General features: G+C 55.0%; 2 protein-coding genes across 13 annotated transcripts in view; one reads left to right on the forward strand and one right to left on the reverse strand.

Annotated features, from left to right (window-relative positions):
- ATG7 (autophagy related 7) overlaps nucleotides 1–13,063 on the forward strand; it is a 269,786-nt gene extending 256,723 nt beyond the window's left edge. For all 6 annotated transcript variants that reach the window (XM_018066977.1, XM_018066973.1, XM_018066972.1 and 3 more), the window contains one exon: nucleotides 11,573–13,063. In XM_018066977.1, the coding sequence (XP_017922466.1) occupies nucleotides 11,573–11,605 (33 nt within the window). In that variant the 3' untranslated portion in view covers nucleotides 11,606–13,063. The remainder of the gene's footprint in view (nucleotides 1–11,572) is intronic.
- The window catches only part of VGLL4 (vestigial like family member 4), a 155,609-nt gene continuing 152,921 nt past the window's right edge, over nucleotides 12,577–15,264 (reverse strand). For all 7 annotated transcript variants that reach the window (XM_018066980.1, XM_018066984.1, XM_018066981.1 and 4 more), the window contains one exon: nucleotides 12,577–15,158. In XM_018066980.1, coding sequence (XP_017922469.1) covers nucleotides 14,893–15,158 — 266 coding nt within the window. In that variant the 3' untranslated portion in view covers nucleotides 12,577–14,892. The remainder of the gene's footprint in view (nucleotides 15,159–15,264) is intronic.

Raw genomic sequence — 15,264 nt, forward strand, 5'->3', positions numbered from 1 at the left:
TTCTGCTTCTGGTTCGTTTTTTTTTTTTTCCCTGCAAGCCCCAGGGTCAGACTGAACATACAGTTTTATTTTCTCCTTTCATTTCAGACACTTCTGATCATTTTATCGTTTCATTAAAACTTGCCTGAAAGCATGTTTAACGCCTGCCTGATCCTCCCTCTGGTGCTGGACCAGGCTCTCTGGATGCCCTCCTCCCTGGGGGTGTGTGTGAGGAGGAAGGACAAGGACAGCAGCCCCAGCCAGCAGTTTCTCTTTTCTGGCCCAAGGGGTGGCTTGAGCCCCCTGCCCACCATGGGCTGTACCTTCTCCCCGCCCACCCACGTCCCTCTGCCCACAACACCTCAGCAGCCCTGGAAAGGTGGATGCAAGCCTGGGGGACTGTCAGCGGGTGGTGGCGTTGAGGTCTGTGCCTCCAGCCTGGGTGCCACTCACAGCAGCCTCTTCTCTCCGCTTCCCTCCGCCTCCTTGGAGATGACGGGCCCCCGGCCCCCCTCCAGGGCCTCCTCCTGTCGCTTGTCTGTGTCCCGCATCAGCTGTGTTCTCGGTGCCTGGAGCAGGGAGGTGAGGACCAGCCAGGAGACCCCGGCACTCATGAGGGCTGGCCCGGCATGCTGACCCTTTTCTCTGGATTTTGGTTCTGGGGTGTAAGGTTATTCTCATCACCTCTTGTACCTGGAGCCCAGAGCACCTGTGTGGAGGTGGGGGGAGCAGAGGCCCCCAGAGGTGCCGTGCGGCCCAGCCTCGTGCCCAAGCTGTGGCTTGCCCCTCCGTGGGCTTTGATCAGCTGTGGGGGCTGCAGGCAGACAGAGTCGTCCCCCCACCCCGGGAAGAGGCCCCGCCCCTGCAGCCACTGCAGCCAGCTCTCTTGGATTTCCTTCCTGTTTAGCTCACCCCATAGCATGAGGCTTCCCTGGTGGCTCAGATGATAAAGTGTCTGCCTGCAATGTGAGAAACAGGGTTCATCCCTGGGTTGGGAAGATTACCTGGAGAAGGAAATGGCAACCCACTCCAGTACTCTTGCCTGGAAAATCCCATGGATGGAGCCTGGTAGACTACAGTCCATGGGGTCGCAGAGTCAGACACAACTGAGTGAGTACACTTTCACTTTCACAGCATGGAGTAGAGTTCCCTGAGCTGTATAGTAGGTTCTCTCTGAAAGTGAAAGTCGGCTCAAGTCGTGTCGGACTCTGCGACCCCATGGACTACATAGTCCATGAAATTCTCCAGGCCAGAATACTGGAGTAGGTAGCCTATCCCTTCTCCAGCGGATCTTCCCGGCCCAGGAGTTGAACCGGGATCTCCTGCGTTGCAGGCGGATTCTTTGCCATCTGAGCCACCAGGGAAGCCCTCAGGCTCCCACTAGTCCTCTGTGTTACGCACATTGTCAGTGTCTTTGCCCACAGCCTGCCGGCGTACGCAGTGAAGTCCTTATTTGCAGCCCACCAGCTGCCTTGGCCACCACAGGTTCTTTCTATTAAAACCTTAGTCTTCTTCCTGGACCCGAAGGGCAGTGCACATGGGGCCCCTGAATCTGGCGCCCGTGGGGAAGGCAAACGGGGAGGCTGGTGAGTTCAGCCCCGACACTCCGGAGTTCTGCAAGTTCTAGCCGTGCCTCCTCCAGCTGGAGTTCGGGGCAGGGTTCCCGGGAAGAGGGTTGGGCCTTAATTCCTCCCCACATCTGGCACCCAGAGGAGGTTTGAGTGTTCGGGACCTGAGTCTGGAGTGGCAGGCGGGTGTCTTTCAGAAGGGGAGGGACCAGGGTGGGGTGCCCCAGGGGGTGTGTACATCCCGGAGGCGGGGGCCTGTGGGGTCATTTCATCTCCCTGAAGGAGGGTGAAAGGCAGGTAGACGGAGGTGGGCAAGGGGCTGGCATGGCCAGCGACAGTGCAGGCCTGGCCTCCCCACGCGGGCCTGGGCTCCCCTTCGGGGGCCCTCCCCCTCCACCCCGGCCTCCCGCCCGGACCCGAGGCCCTCTCTCTGCTCCACCAGCGGCCCAGGTGGTTCCCTCCAGTCGCCCCTGTCTGAGCAGCCGGAAGGGTCTTCAGCTTCCGACCCCAGGGTGCACCCCGGGACACTGCGCGTGCGCATTGTGCACTCGGATGCTGAGCTGACTGTGAAAGAGAGGGCAGGGTTATCCCTTGGTGTGACCAGAGCACGGGCTGGGAACCCAGGACCTGCCTGAGCCTCTACCCGGCGGCCCCTCCTGCTCCCCTCCCCAGGGGCGTGTGCCGCGACCCGCCCCGGACAGACAGGTTAGCCCCCCACGGCTGTTCACACACAGCCTCATCTCCGGCCAGAACTAAGCCCACTTCCAGGCCTCTAGGAGTCCACAAGCAAGAGCTGCCCACCACTCTGCACCCCCAGGGCCTGGCATGGGGCCCCACCAGGGGCTCCCAGGGAGGAGGAGGAGGCGTCAGTGGTCTGGACTCAAAGGTGGCTCCACTGCCCGCCTACCTAGCAGGGTGCCCACAGCCCTGCCCCACCATCCCGTGGGCCTGGAAGCCAAGGGCTTGACCTGCCAGGATGCCCAGCAAAGCCGGTGGACTGAGGGACTAAAAAGAAGAACTTTCATATTGGCATGGCGCCGATTAACAAGGCTGTGCTCATTTCAGGTGCATAGCAGAGTGACTCAGCCGTACGCGTATCCACCCCCCAAGCTCCCCTCCCATCCAGGCTGCCGCGTAGCGCTGAGGGGAGTTCCCTGTGCTGCACCGCAGGCCCTTGCCGGTTGTCCATTCTGAATATGGCCGTGTGGATGTGTCCATCCCAAACTCCCTAACATCCCTTCCCTCCAGCCCTCCCCCCTGGCAACCGTAAGTTTGTTCTCTGTGTGTTTCTGTTTTGTAGATAAATGCATTTGTGTAATTTCTTTTTAGATTTCATGTATAAAGGCTGTCACACGATGTCTCTCCTCCTCTGTCTGACTTCACTCAGTGTGACAATCTCTAGGTCATCCATGTTGCTGCAGGTGGCATTATTTCATTGTTTTTAATGGCTGAGTGGTATTTCATTGTATACGCGTACATCTTCTTCACCCGTTCCTCTGTCAGTGGGCCTCTAGGTCGCTTCCACGTCTTGGCTGCTGTAAACACGCTGCTGCAAACCCTGGGCTGCATGTATCCTTTTGGACTGTGTTTTTCCCCAGGTATGTGCCCAGGAGTGGGATCGCAAGGTCATCGGGTAGCTCTATCTGTGCTTTTTTTTAAAGGAACCTCCATACTGTTCTCCTTAGCCGTCACACCAACTCGCATTCCTAGCGACCATGTCGGAGGCTTGACGGGCCCTTTCTTTACTGCTTGACTCTTGGGTGTTCTGCTCACACCCGACATTCCCCTCTCCTTTCTCCGCTGTGGAAGAGTGGTTCTGTTCCCAGAGCAGATGGTTCTGAATCTTGCTCATTGAGAAGCTATGTATCGGGCCAGGCCCTCCAGCAGGGCTGGGAGCACAGGGGTCCCACAGGCAGGGCCCCGCCCTCAGGAGCGCCCAGCCCTCTGGGGAGTCAGGCAGAGGCACAGACGGAAATGCAGAGCTGAGAATGGGGGATGCTGAGGCTGGTGAACAGGGAACCCTCCCTGACCCCCCAGCCCCCCAGTTTCCACAGGTCTCGTGAGAGAAGTCCTGGCCACCTGGACAGGCCCTCCTCCCGTCTCCTGCAGCACCACCGAGTAGGCGCTTCCGAGTCAGCGTTCGCGAGGGAATGACTGAGTGAATGGCTATTAGTGCGAGCTACGTGGACCCACAATGGGACCTTTCTTCTCCCCCCAAGTGGACAGAACCCTGGCTCAATCCCTGCTGGGGAAGCGCCGTCCAGTGACCCCCCCTCACCACCCCCAACCCGCCCCCCCCATCTTCCCAGTGGGAAGAGTCGTGCCTCCAAGGGTGCCGGCCAGGGGGTGTGGGGAGCAGGGCTGCTCAGAGAGAGCCACAGGTTTTTATTTTTAATCTTAAAAAAAAAATAGAAACGCTAAAACTAGGTTTCAAAAACTGTGGCCTATTTTAAATGTTTACATTGAACAAATGAACACTTTTAACACACGCACAAATATAATTGTGCCATTTACGGGATAATTACAGTGTTTACCAAAGAAAAACCCCAGTCTGCAGGCTCCAGGCGGTGTGGTCCAGAAATGGGACGCAAGTTTGAAACTGCGTGACGAATGGCCCCTTGAAACGCGTCTGCGTCTCCGGGAGAGTGGACAGGGAGGCTTGGAGCCCTCCGGCGCGTGTGGTCCAGCGCGCGCCCTGATGGCCGGACGGCTCCCCTTCCCCAGATAGGGTGCCCCCTCCTGCGCACACCCCTACACTGGCCTACAGGCAGTGGCACCTCCTCTGGGTGGGCTGTCCCTGCTGCAGGGCGACAGCTAGGGGACAGGACGACTCCCCACCCCATCAGAGACCGCCCAGCCCCCCCAGCCGGCCAGAGCACAGGCTGCAGCGGGTCCTCTCCCGGGGGGCCGGAACAATGCAGGCTCAGCTTTCTGAACAGGGTCGGGGGACGGAGCAGGGAGCCCGGGAGCCAGGGCGCCCTGCCTGGCCTTTCCTCTGCCCTGGGCTGGCATGCTTCCTGTGCGTGCCTTTGGCCATGGGGCTTCTCACTGCATGCCCGCCTAACAGGATGGGAGTCCAGGCACACGCTTCTGTCCCTTTCTGTAGAAGGAATTTCACTCAGCAGTAAGGACGTGGTGAGATAAAGCAGGAAGAGCCTCCACTCTCCCCCTTAGCAGCTCGGCCTCCGTGGTGGGTTACAGAAGTCCCTCTGCCCTTGAGGGACCTCCGTGTGAGAGGGGACGGTCTCCCCAACGTCCTTAGGCTCTCAAGAAGATGGAGCATAGGCAGGTGTTTGGCCAAATAACACTCCACTGCACGGAGGGCCCCCGTTTTCCACTGATCGCTCAGTGGACATTTGGGTGGTTTCTTTTTTTTACTGTTATGAAGTGCTATGAACATTCATGCACTCCTGTTTGTGTGGATGTGGACTTTCATTTCTGTCAGGTATACACCCAGGAGTGGAGTTTCTGGGTGATTTGGGAACTCTTGTCTGATGAGCTGCTGAACTCCTTTCCAAAGAAGCCTCACTGTCTTACGCTCAGTTTCCCCAAACCTTTGCCGACACTAGCTACTGCCTGGCTTTTTGATTAAAGCCATCCTAATGGGTCAGAGTGTTATCTCCTTGAGGCTTTGCTTTGTGTTGTCCCGAACCCTAGAGATGATCCAGTGTCTTTTCAGGCGCTTCTTGGCCGTGTGTCTGTTTTGGAGGAACATCTGTTTGTTCCTTAGCCTGTCTTACGTGCATGCGCGCTCAGTCGTGTCTGACTCTCTGCGACCCCGTGGACTGCAGCCCGCCAGGCTCCTCCACCCATAGGATTTCCCAGGCGAGGATACTGGAGTGGGCTGCCATTTCCTCCTCCAGGGGATCTTCCCAACCCAAGGATTGAACCCGGGTCTCTTGGTTTTCTGCCTGTTCTTTCGGTTATTTTTCTTTTTGGTTTTAAATATGCAAAACATTTACTTGATTCTAAAGTGAAAAAGATACGTTCAAAGCAGCTGCGCGTCCATTCCACCCACGCCTAAGAGGTAGCCATCTGCTTTAATTTCCAGTTTATCATTCCGTTAATATTGCTGCATTTTCATCTGCGGGTCTGAAGGCTCCCATCCTGGCAGTGGTACAGGTCAGCAGGGTTTTCCCCGCACTACTCACACTGTCAAGCTTTGGGGCTTTTGCCAATCTGAGTCAATCTGAGTGATGAGAAATGGCCTGTGTAGCTTTTTTTTTTAATCACTTTTATTATAGTGCAGTTTACATGTAGTAAAACACACCTATTTCAAGTGTACAGTTTGGTGAGTGTGGCAAACGATGTACTCTCTGTCGCCACAGGTTAGTCTTGCCCTTTCCAGAGTTTCCCGTGGGTGGATATATGGAGTCTGCGGTCTTGTGTCCGGAGGCCCCCTTGACGCAGCAGAGCGACCCTGAGATGTGTGCAGGCGCTCTGTGCCTTGGGGGCAGGTTCCTTCAGTGGTGGGCAGCGTCCGCTGTATGGTGTCTCTGTTTGCCTCTCGATGGGTTGGGCGTAGGCTGCGCCTGTTACAAACCAAGCCCGCTGTGAGCCTTCTGGCACAGTCCTTTCGCAAGCCCGTGTTTGTGTTCCTTTGGGGGCACAGGTGAGGTGTGCATGTGGCCTTCCTGTCTCTAGGCCTTCCCCCGGAGTGGTCATGCCCCCTCCAGTCCCACCAGCAGCGCTGGGTGAGCTCCGGCCGCCCCCCCCGCTCCGTTCTCACCGACCTTCGGTGTTGCCAGCCACAGGTTTTCACCTCGACCATTCCAGAAGGCTTCATTTCTTAAAAGATGTTTACTGGAATATAGTTGATTTACGTTGTTGCATTAGCTTCAGGTGCAGTGATGTAAATCATTTCTACACACATCCACTCTTAGTTGAGATGCTTTCCCCACACAGACCACCACCGAATACTGAGTTAGAGGTCCCTGGGCTGTACAGCAGGCCTTATTAGTTCTCTTTTACACGCAGTACGTATCCTCCCCACGCCCGTTCCCCTCTGGTGACCGTAAGTCTGTCTCCTACTTACTTGTGAAAGTAAGTCACTTCCTCGTGACTCTTCTGTTTTCTAAGTAAGTTCATCTGTACCGTTTTCTTTAGATTACACGTATTTTAATAGGTCATAGGATACTTGTCGTTCTCTGGCCGACTTCACTCAGTATGACAGTCTCTAGGTCCATTCACGTCGCTGTAGATGGCATTATTTCATTTTCTGTGGCTAATATTCCACCGCGTATATGTACCGTATCTTCTTTACACATTCCTCCATCAGCGGAGGAGGATGTTTACAGCATCTTGGCTGTTGTAAATAATGCTGCTGTGAACACTGGGGTGTGGGTGTCTTTTTGAATTAGTTTTCTCCAGATAGATGCCCAGGAGCTGGATTGTTGGATCGTAAGTGTCTATATTTAGGTTTTTTTTCTATGGGATTATAATTGCTTTACAATGTTGTGTTAGTGTCTGCTGTGCAAGAGAGTGAGTCAGCTCGGTGCACGCACACCTCCCCTTCCTCTCAAGCGCCCTCCCTCCCACCCCTCCAGGCTGTCCCGGGGCTCCGGGCTGAGCGCCCCTGCTGCACAGCAGCTTCCCACAGCTCTCCGTCTCACGCGGGGTCATGCGTGCGTCAGCGCTGCCCTCTCAGTCTGTCCCAGCACCTCCCATGGTGCCCACAGGTCTCTTCTCGACACCTGTGTCTCTTTTACTGCCCTGCAAATAGAGTCATACCGTTTGTCTAGATTCCGTGTGTGTGTGTGTGTGTGTGCACTCAGTGATATCCGACGCTTTGCAACCCCATGGACTGTAGCCTGCAGCCTCCTCTGTCCATGGAATTTTCCAGGCAAGAAATACTAGAGGGGGTAGCCGCTTCGCACTTTCGGGGATCTTCCTGACCCAGGGATCAAACCCACGTCTCCTGCATCTCCTGGACTGGCAGGTGGCTTATTCACCAGCGCGCCACCTGGGCAGATTGCATACGTATGCATGAATACATACTGTCCCCTTCTGACTCTTCACTCTGCGTGAGACTCTAGGTTCATTCTCGCCACTACAGATGACCCAGTTTCACTCCCCTTTCGTGACTGCGCCATTCATCTGTGGATAGACACGTAGGTCGCTTGCATGTCCTGGGGACTGTAAACCGTGCTGCAGTGAACGGTGGGGGTGGTGTGTCTTGCACGGTCCTTGCGGGGTATAGACGCCCAGGAGTGGGACTGCTGGACCATATGGTGATCGGCTTTCCGTTTCTTAAGGAACCTCCATACTGTTCTCCATACTGGTGGCCCCAGTTCCCTGCCACCGGCAGTACCGGGGGTCTCTTTCTCTGCACCCTCTCCGGTAGTGGTGGAGGTTTCACAGTGGCTGTCCTGGCCAGCGTGAGGCGATGCCTCACTGTGGCTTGGATTTGCGCGTCTCTGTGTGTGCCCTTCAGCCATCTTGTTGTGGTTTAGATTTGCGTTTCCCTGGAGCCTAAGGATGCTGAGCATCTTTTCAGGTTGTTGTTAGTACTGTATTTCCTCTGCTATTAAAAACCTGGTGAATCTTCCCCATGTTAAAAAAATCAGATTATTTGTCTATTATTGAGCTGGAAGAGTTCTTTGTATATTTTGATACACGCCCTCTCTATGTACCGCGTGGCTGTTTTCCTGTGGCCTGTGGTATGCCTTTTCAGTTTCGTGGTGGTGTCTTTCACAGACGTTCTGAAAGCTGTGTCCTACAAAGCTTTAACATTTCTTTTACTCTAAGTAAGGTTGAACACCTTTTCTTATGTATCGAAGCTATTTACAAGTCTTTTTCTGTAAACTGCCCATGTTTTGGCCTGTTTTTTTTTTTTAATCAGTTTATTGGTTTTTATCTCCTTGATTTTAAAAGAGCTTTTATATGTTAGGGGATGGTATAAGGTTATGTTTTCACCCAGTGTGTGTCATTTGTCTTTTCAGCTCTATTTATAGAGCTTTTTCCATGCAGAATTCCTGCTGTGTGTTTTTACATAATCGAGTGTATCTGTTTTTGTTGTTTATAGACTTTGATTATAAGCTGCCCACTCCCAGGTTATAAAGAAATTCACCCACGTTTGCATCTAGTATTTGAATAGTTCACTTTTTTTACCTTCTAGAGATGTAAAAAAAATTTTGAGTCTCTGCTCCATTTGGAGTTGATTTGGACATACAGTGAGGCATGGAATCAATCTTATCTTTTTGGAAATGACTCTCCAGTTGTCCTCATATCATTTAAAAGCTCCTATCTTTCTAATGATTTGAGGTCATTATTGTTGAAACAGTGGATTTCCGTGTGTCTTGGACATCCTATCCTGTCCTGTTTCTCAGCCATCTGGCTCCCCTGGCCTCTCTGCCTGTGGTTCTGCTGCCTCAACGTCTAAATTACAGATTTGATGATGTTTAAACGCAGTGTAGGGGAACCTCCTCACTGTTCTTTTCATACTCAAAGGGTCCCTCTTTTTTTTTTCCCCCACATAAACTTTAAAACCAGCTTGTCTAGCTCCAGGAAAGATACTTGATTTTTTTTAAAATATAAATTTTTTAAAACATAAATTTAACACAATCCCGATTTTTAAAAAAATCATGTTCACTCAGGAAAGGGAACATCTTTGCTGATATTGAATTGCCCCATGCAAAAACCCAAGGTAAGTCCCCATTTCTCCCAGGGCACTTTGCACACAGGTCTTGTGAGGACTGTTCTGAAGGGGTTTCTCCGTAGACATGTTGTGAATTTTCTGTTGGGCTTGCTTCCCAGTCCTTTCTCTCTTTCACTGGGCTCATCTCTTTCATTATGTTTTCTAACTGGATGTTGTTTGTCTACAGGAAGGCTGTAATTGAGTCGTTAATTTGGTATCTTCCTATGTTACTGAATACTCATTATTGTCTGTACTCATCGAAGCATTTTCTTGGGTTTTCTAAGTAAACTTGCATATCGTCTTACAAAAAGACCATTTATCTCTTCCTTAAGCTACAGGGATTTTTAAAGCTTTGTGTTACATATTGCCAAACCTCTGGCACCAATTTATACTTCTCTTGGAAGTGTTTATTCACACCCTTGCCAGCACTGAATGTTAAAATTTTTTTAATCTTTGTCAATTTCTTACCACCTTTATTCATTACGAGGACATTCATGGGCCCCTTTGGTCTACAGAGGACAACTCTGCCTACAATGTACAGGCCTACTCTGACTACCGTCAGCATAAACTCTAAGCACACTGGCCTTGGAGACTGTAGGCAGAGGGGTCCTGCAGGCTCTAGAGAGACTGTCTGCAGCCTATAGGTAGAGTGGTCCTGGGATTAGAGGCAGCATGGTCCTGCAGCCAGTAGGCAGTGGTGCTCAGACTGTAGGCAGAGTCTTTCTGCAGAGTACAGGCAGTGTGGTCCTGCAGACGCATCCTAGACTAGAGGCACAGTGGTCTTGGAGACTACAGTCAGGACCACTCTGACCCAGATCTACCTACCCGCCCACAGACTGCAGCCCACGGGAACTCCAGGCCTTGGTCTGCAGGCTGCATTCATCCTCGGAATTTGTGCTGCTCGTGCCCTGCCCATCTCCCCTTTCCTCCAGGCCCTGCCATCCACTGTTTAGCCTCTGGTTCTGTGAGTCTGGCTTTTTTTTAGCGTCTGGATGTTAAGTCTTATGATACTGTTTGTTGATCCTGAAATTTCTTGGGGTTCACAATTCAGACTCCCTCTAGAGGGCAGCCCCCGGCAGAGGATGGGCTGCCCTCTCATGGAAACCCCGTCCTGGGCCTAGAGAACGCCTAGTGCCCCCTCCCCTCAGCAGAGCCCCAGCGTCCCTTGGGTGCCTTCCTTGTATCCCTGAACCTTCTGGGCAGGGCCTGGACCCCTCCCCACCGCCCACGCTCAGGCCTGCTGTCTCCCCTTCTAATTGTAGACGCCCTTCCCCACTAGACCACACAGGAGGGCAACGGAGTGGGCCATGTCCCCCTCTCCATGCCCAAAGCCTGGGCAGGGCAATGGAGCGTCCTGACCTGCGGGGCTCACTGCCCCCCACCTGGATCTGGTCCAGGCACCCTCTTTATTCTCCTAACCCCCGCTCCCCTGTGCTCCCAGCCCCGCACCTTACTTGCTGGGTGACCCGGGGCTAGCTGACACCCCTCTCTGAGCCAGTTTCCACGGGCTGTACTGAGTTGTGGAGGGAGCCTCTGGCCTCACGTGGCACGGGGAGGGCTCCACAGGCATGTGGGTGCACGGAATGAGAGCGAAGAGTAAGTGCGCAGCGAGCCCTCTAACGGCTCTTCCCCTCCGCAGGAACCGGGGGAGCGGTGGGTGCAGCCTCTCTTGAACGGCACCCGCGCCCCCCGTTCCACCCAACAGGGCAGGCCCAAGCCTGCTGTGAGCTGGGGGAGCCCAGCCTCAGTACGTGGGCCTCACGCCTTCAGACAGTGGGGTCTTCATGGTCTCACTGCAGCGTGCTCGGGCAGCAGGGAGGGGTGTGTGAAGCCCCGGGCGGCGGCCCTCAGAGGACATGCCCTTCTCAGTGTGTCCCCCACGCTGCAGCCAGGCTGCTGTGGATGCCGATGCTTACCTTGGCTCTGCCTCCCTGCCTCCCTGCCTCCCAGGCCAGCCTCCTGTAAACACCGGGTTCCTTCTCTCAGCTCTCTGAGCACGGAGGTGGCCTTTTGCAACCAATTCTAGGAATTTGGAAAGTCTGTGGGGCTAAGGTCAGGGACCAGCCCCTTCCACCCCCTGCAGGGTGCAGGGAGCCCCCGGGCCCCCCATGCTGGCCTCGGCCTTCTTTCTCTGGGGTTCACGCTGAGGGGGCCGAGAGGGAGCGGGGCCAGCGGCGAGGGCCGCCTCGGGAAGGCCGGCAGGATCGGCGCCGCAGAGCCCGGCCACACCCCAGCGGCCCCCAGGTGCCAGGCTCCCCGGCTCTGAGCCGCAGTTTCCTCCCTCGAGAAGCAGGGCGGCGCTTCAGTGGAGACGGGGAGCCGGGGGCACACGGCCCTGAGACAGCCCCACAGGTGGGCGGACACTGAGCATCTCCCCTTCTCCACGCAGATCTGGGACATGAGTGACGACGAGACCGTCTGACACGCGCCTCGCGCTCCGAGGCCGCCGCCCCAGGACTGCACCTCGGCCCCACATCCCCCAAGCTGGAGGCCTGCCTCCTCGCCGGGAGCCGCTGGCGTCCTCCGTTTCCAACAGCTCCTCATCCCACGGTTCTGAGCTCAATAATAACCTTGGCTTCGGCACTGCTGGTGACCTGGGACTTGGTCCCCTCCTCGAGCGGTTCTTTCTTCTTGGCGGGGGGCGCGCTCCTCCTGGCCGGGACCCCCGTGGGGGGAGTGACGGCGCGGGGGCGATGGTGGTGGCCAAGAGACCCGAGGGGAGCAAAAAGCCGGCTCCTTCCAGCAGCCTTTGTGGGGGCTGCGGCCCCAGCTTGGCTGGCCAGAGGGGACGCGGGACAGAAGGAGCCATGCCGGCCCAGGGAAGCAGACCTCCACTGGGGACGCAGGCTACGGCCGGGCGGCTCCCCACCTCCGCTGCGCTGGGGGAAGGAGACCGGGCTCCTTCCTTGGAGCTGCCGGGGCGGGGCCCTCCTGCCCTGGGGCCTGGCCTGAGCGCCTGTTCCCAGGTCCCACCTGTGCCTGGAGGCCTCAACTCCAGGGGGTGCGGAGTGGGTGGTGGGTCTGCCTCCATGCAGCCAGGGGGATGGTCAGAGGGTTTGGGGGAGGTGCCCTGCTGGGGTCACTCGGGCTGATTCCACTCTTCATCCTGGGCTGCACCTCTGTGGCCGCCACCAAGCAGGGCACAGAAGCCAGGAGCAGGGCCCTTACCACAATTCTGTGTGCTCGCGCTGTCCTCTTCTATCGTGGGCGAAGAAGCAAAGTCAGTGATGAGTCTTGAGTTGGGTTGCTGTAGGTTTTAAATGATGCTTCTCTTTTTGAGAGTTAAAAATTGGTTTAAGCCCCACGTTGGCTGGAAAACTAGAGGCCACTGGACACCAGGCACTGAGCCCACCCCACCGTCCCCCAGCGCCCAAGGATCACCCTGACAGTTTGTGGTTTAAGAGCACTTTATTATTGTTCTTAAGGCTACTTTTAAGTACAAAAAAAAGATGGCCTGCCAAACCTTTTTTTTTTTTTTTCTCTTCTTCTTCTTCCAGGAAAAACAGGCCACAGAGAATGGTATATTACAGATTTACAAACACAGAGAGAATGGTCTGAACACACTGCGGAGGGCCTGGCTCTGTGGAGAACCTCTCTGTGCCCCGAGGCCGAGGAGTGTCCCCCTGCCCGGGGCCCCTCCCGGCGGCCACTCCCAGCAGGGACCCGGCCCTTGGCGCTCCTGTTTCCCCTCCCCAGCGATGTCCTCGCTGGCGGGCGCCCATTCTGCACAGAGCCGCCGGCAGTGGGTCGTTTTCCTGGGCGACACTCAGTAGCCTGTAGCAATAACAAACTAGTGGCTATTAAGGCAGATGCAGTGTTCTCATAGAATAACTGTGTTCCTGCACTTTTACAGACAAATCTACGACGAAAAAAAAAAAAAGATCAACTTTTTTTTCCAAACAAAAACAATATGAATGATTACAATAGGAAAAGGGAAAAATTAAATAGCTACATATCATTAACAAATTAATTGTTCTTCAAAAAATACCTACAAATTTCTCTGTACATTCTTTACGCACAGCGTAATGATGGTCTTAAAGTTACCTATATAAAAAAAGTGTTCTCAATGATTTTCTTTTCCTACAGAAAATATAGGGGCCTGGATGCAAAAGCCTGGAAGCCCAGTGAAGTGGGAGGGAAATGCGTGCGGGGTTCGGGGGGGGGAGACGCCGTCCTCCTGCCTCTTCAAAGGCCTGCAGCCCCAGGAGCCCAGCGCCTGCCTGGTCACCCAGTGCCAACTGTGAAAGTCACCAGCAAACCTCTATCTTTCTCCTACTGACGACCAGGCCAGGGGACAGGCCAGAGCCCTGGCGGGCGGGGCCAGGAGGCAGCGCCCGGGAGGGGTGGGGCCCAAGAAAAGGTTCCCGGAAACAAAAGCAGCTGTCGAACATCCACAGCTGGGTCTGTCATGCTTGCTTCTCCACCTAATTCCTAGTTAGTAGCTATGACTATAGCAAATGATAATAAATGCAGTAATAACTGTATAAAGTCAGAGGAATGTATACTGCCTTGGCCCCAGCGCACGAGAGGAAGCACACAAAAATACCGCGTCAGATTGTCGGGAATCTGCTGTCCGGCCAAGGGAACAGAGCAGTTGCTGCATCGAGAGGGAAGCTGGGAGACACCAGTCCCAACTCCCCTGGGAGCAGGCAGGGCGGCAGAAAATAGCCGATGCTGTCAGCCTGCGGCCACCGCTCCAGCATGCTACTCGGCCGCTGACCAGCCACTCGCCCGCCCGCGTCCAGGGCCTGCCAGGGAGTAACGTGGATATCAAATACAAATCTTAGAGTACAACTGTACCAGCAGTAAGTATATCTAGGACTGTAACTGACAAAAATAAAACGCATTCTGAAAAGAAGCTAGTTAAGTATTAAGGATTTTTTGTTTACTGTCTATACAGTTAATAGAAACCAGCTATTTTTATCCATTAAAACATGCATCACTGTTTAAAGCACTACAGGTTCCTCCAACTTCAGCTCTAGCCTAACAAACTGCAGTGTTCAGAAAAGGTAAAATGCCCGTGATTGGTAAGAGTCTGCAGTCCAGTTGCAAGCACCTGAAATCTAGACAGAGAAAGACCTATAGCCTGCATGAGGCTTCCCCTTTCCAAAGCGGTTTTGTCTAAATTAAAAACAACAAAAAACACACAAATGGTCACAAATGTCATCCTGAAACCCTCTGTTTCTCAGCAGTTTGCCCTCAGAGCACCAGCGTCTCGCACAAAGCAGGCAGGCCACTCGAGTCCTCCTCCCATAGTGCAAATCAGACACGACAGTCCTGTTCTCTTCAAGTAGACGCACACTCAAGCACGCACACACGCAGGCTGGGAGCGGAGCCGCGCGCGCCCGGCTCTCGAGAAGCGAACGGAAAAGCACAGAGCGTCGGGGGCGCCGGTGGCCTGGCCTGTGACTGAGAAAGCGCGAGCCGCGGCGGCCCGGCCTCGCAGGGCGCTGACCTGTCCAGGCGTCTTTGGTAACCGAGGCGGACAGAGGCGCCCCGCGCGGCGCCGCCAGCATGTCTGAGGGCCCCGAGGACGAAGACCAAGTACAAAACACAACAGAAACCCCACCACGTGGTTTTTGCGAATCAACCATCCCTCCCTCTCCCACCGAATTTTTTCCCCCAATTTTTCCATTTTTTTAAGCACTGACTGTTCAAAGCTCAGGCAAACCATGCAGATGGACGTGGTGTCGGAGGGCGGCGCCCCCTTCAGGAGACCACGGACGGGGAATGGCCGTGGCTGACCATGTGGGCCGAGGGGCTGGCGGGCTGGCCCCGGCGCGAGGCCGACTCGGGGCTGCTGGACGCGCCGTCCTTGGCTGCCTTGATCTGAAGCCACGTGTCGCCCAGGGCCTTGGCGAAATGGTCGTCCACGGAGCCCGTGATGGACACGGAGTTGGGGGCCGGCTCTGGCTCCTTGTAGTTCTTGCCCAGGCTCCGGCGGAAGTGCTCCTCCACCACGGGGTCGCAGGTGGCTGGAGGACAGTGGGGGGACAGCGGTCAGAGCGGGGACCGCACAGAGGGTGGCCGCGGCGTGGGTCGCATCTCGGCGCCTGCGGCTCGGGGCCGTGCGCTCGCACC

This window comes from Capra hircus, chromosome 22 (assembly GCF_001704415.2).
Source record: "Capra hircus breed San Clemente chromosome 22, ASM170441v1, whole genome shotgun sequence".
NCBI lineage: Eukaryota > Metazoa > Chordata > Mammalia > Artiodactyla > Bovidae > Capra > Capra hircus.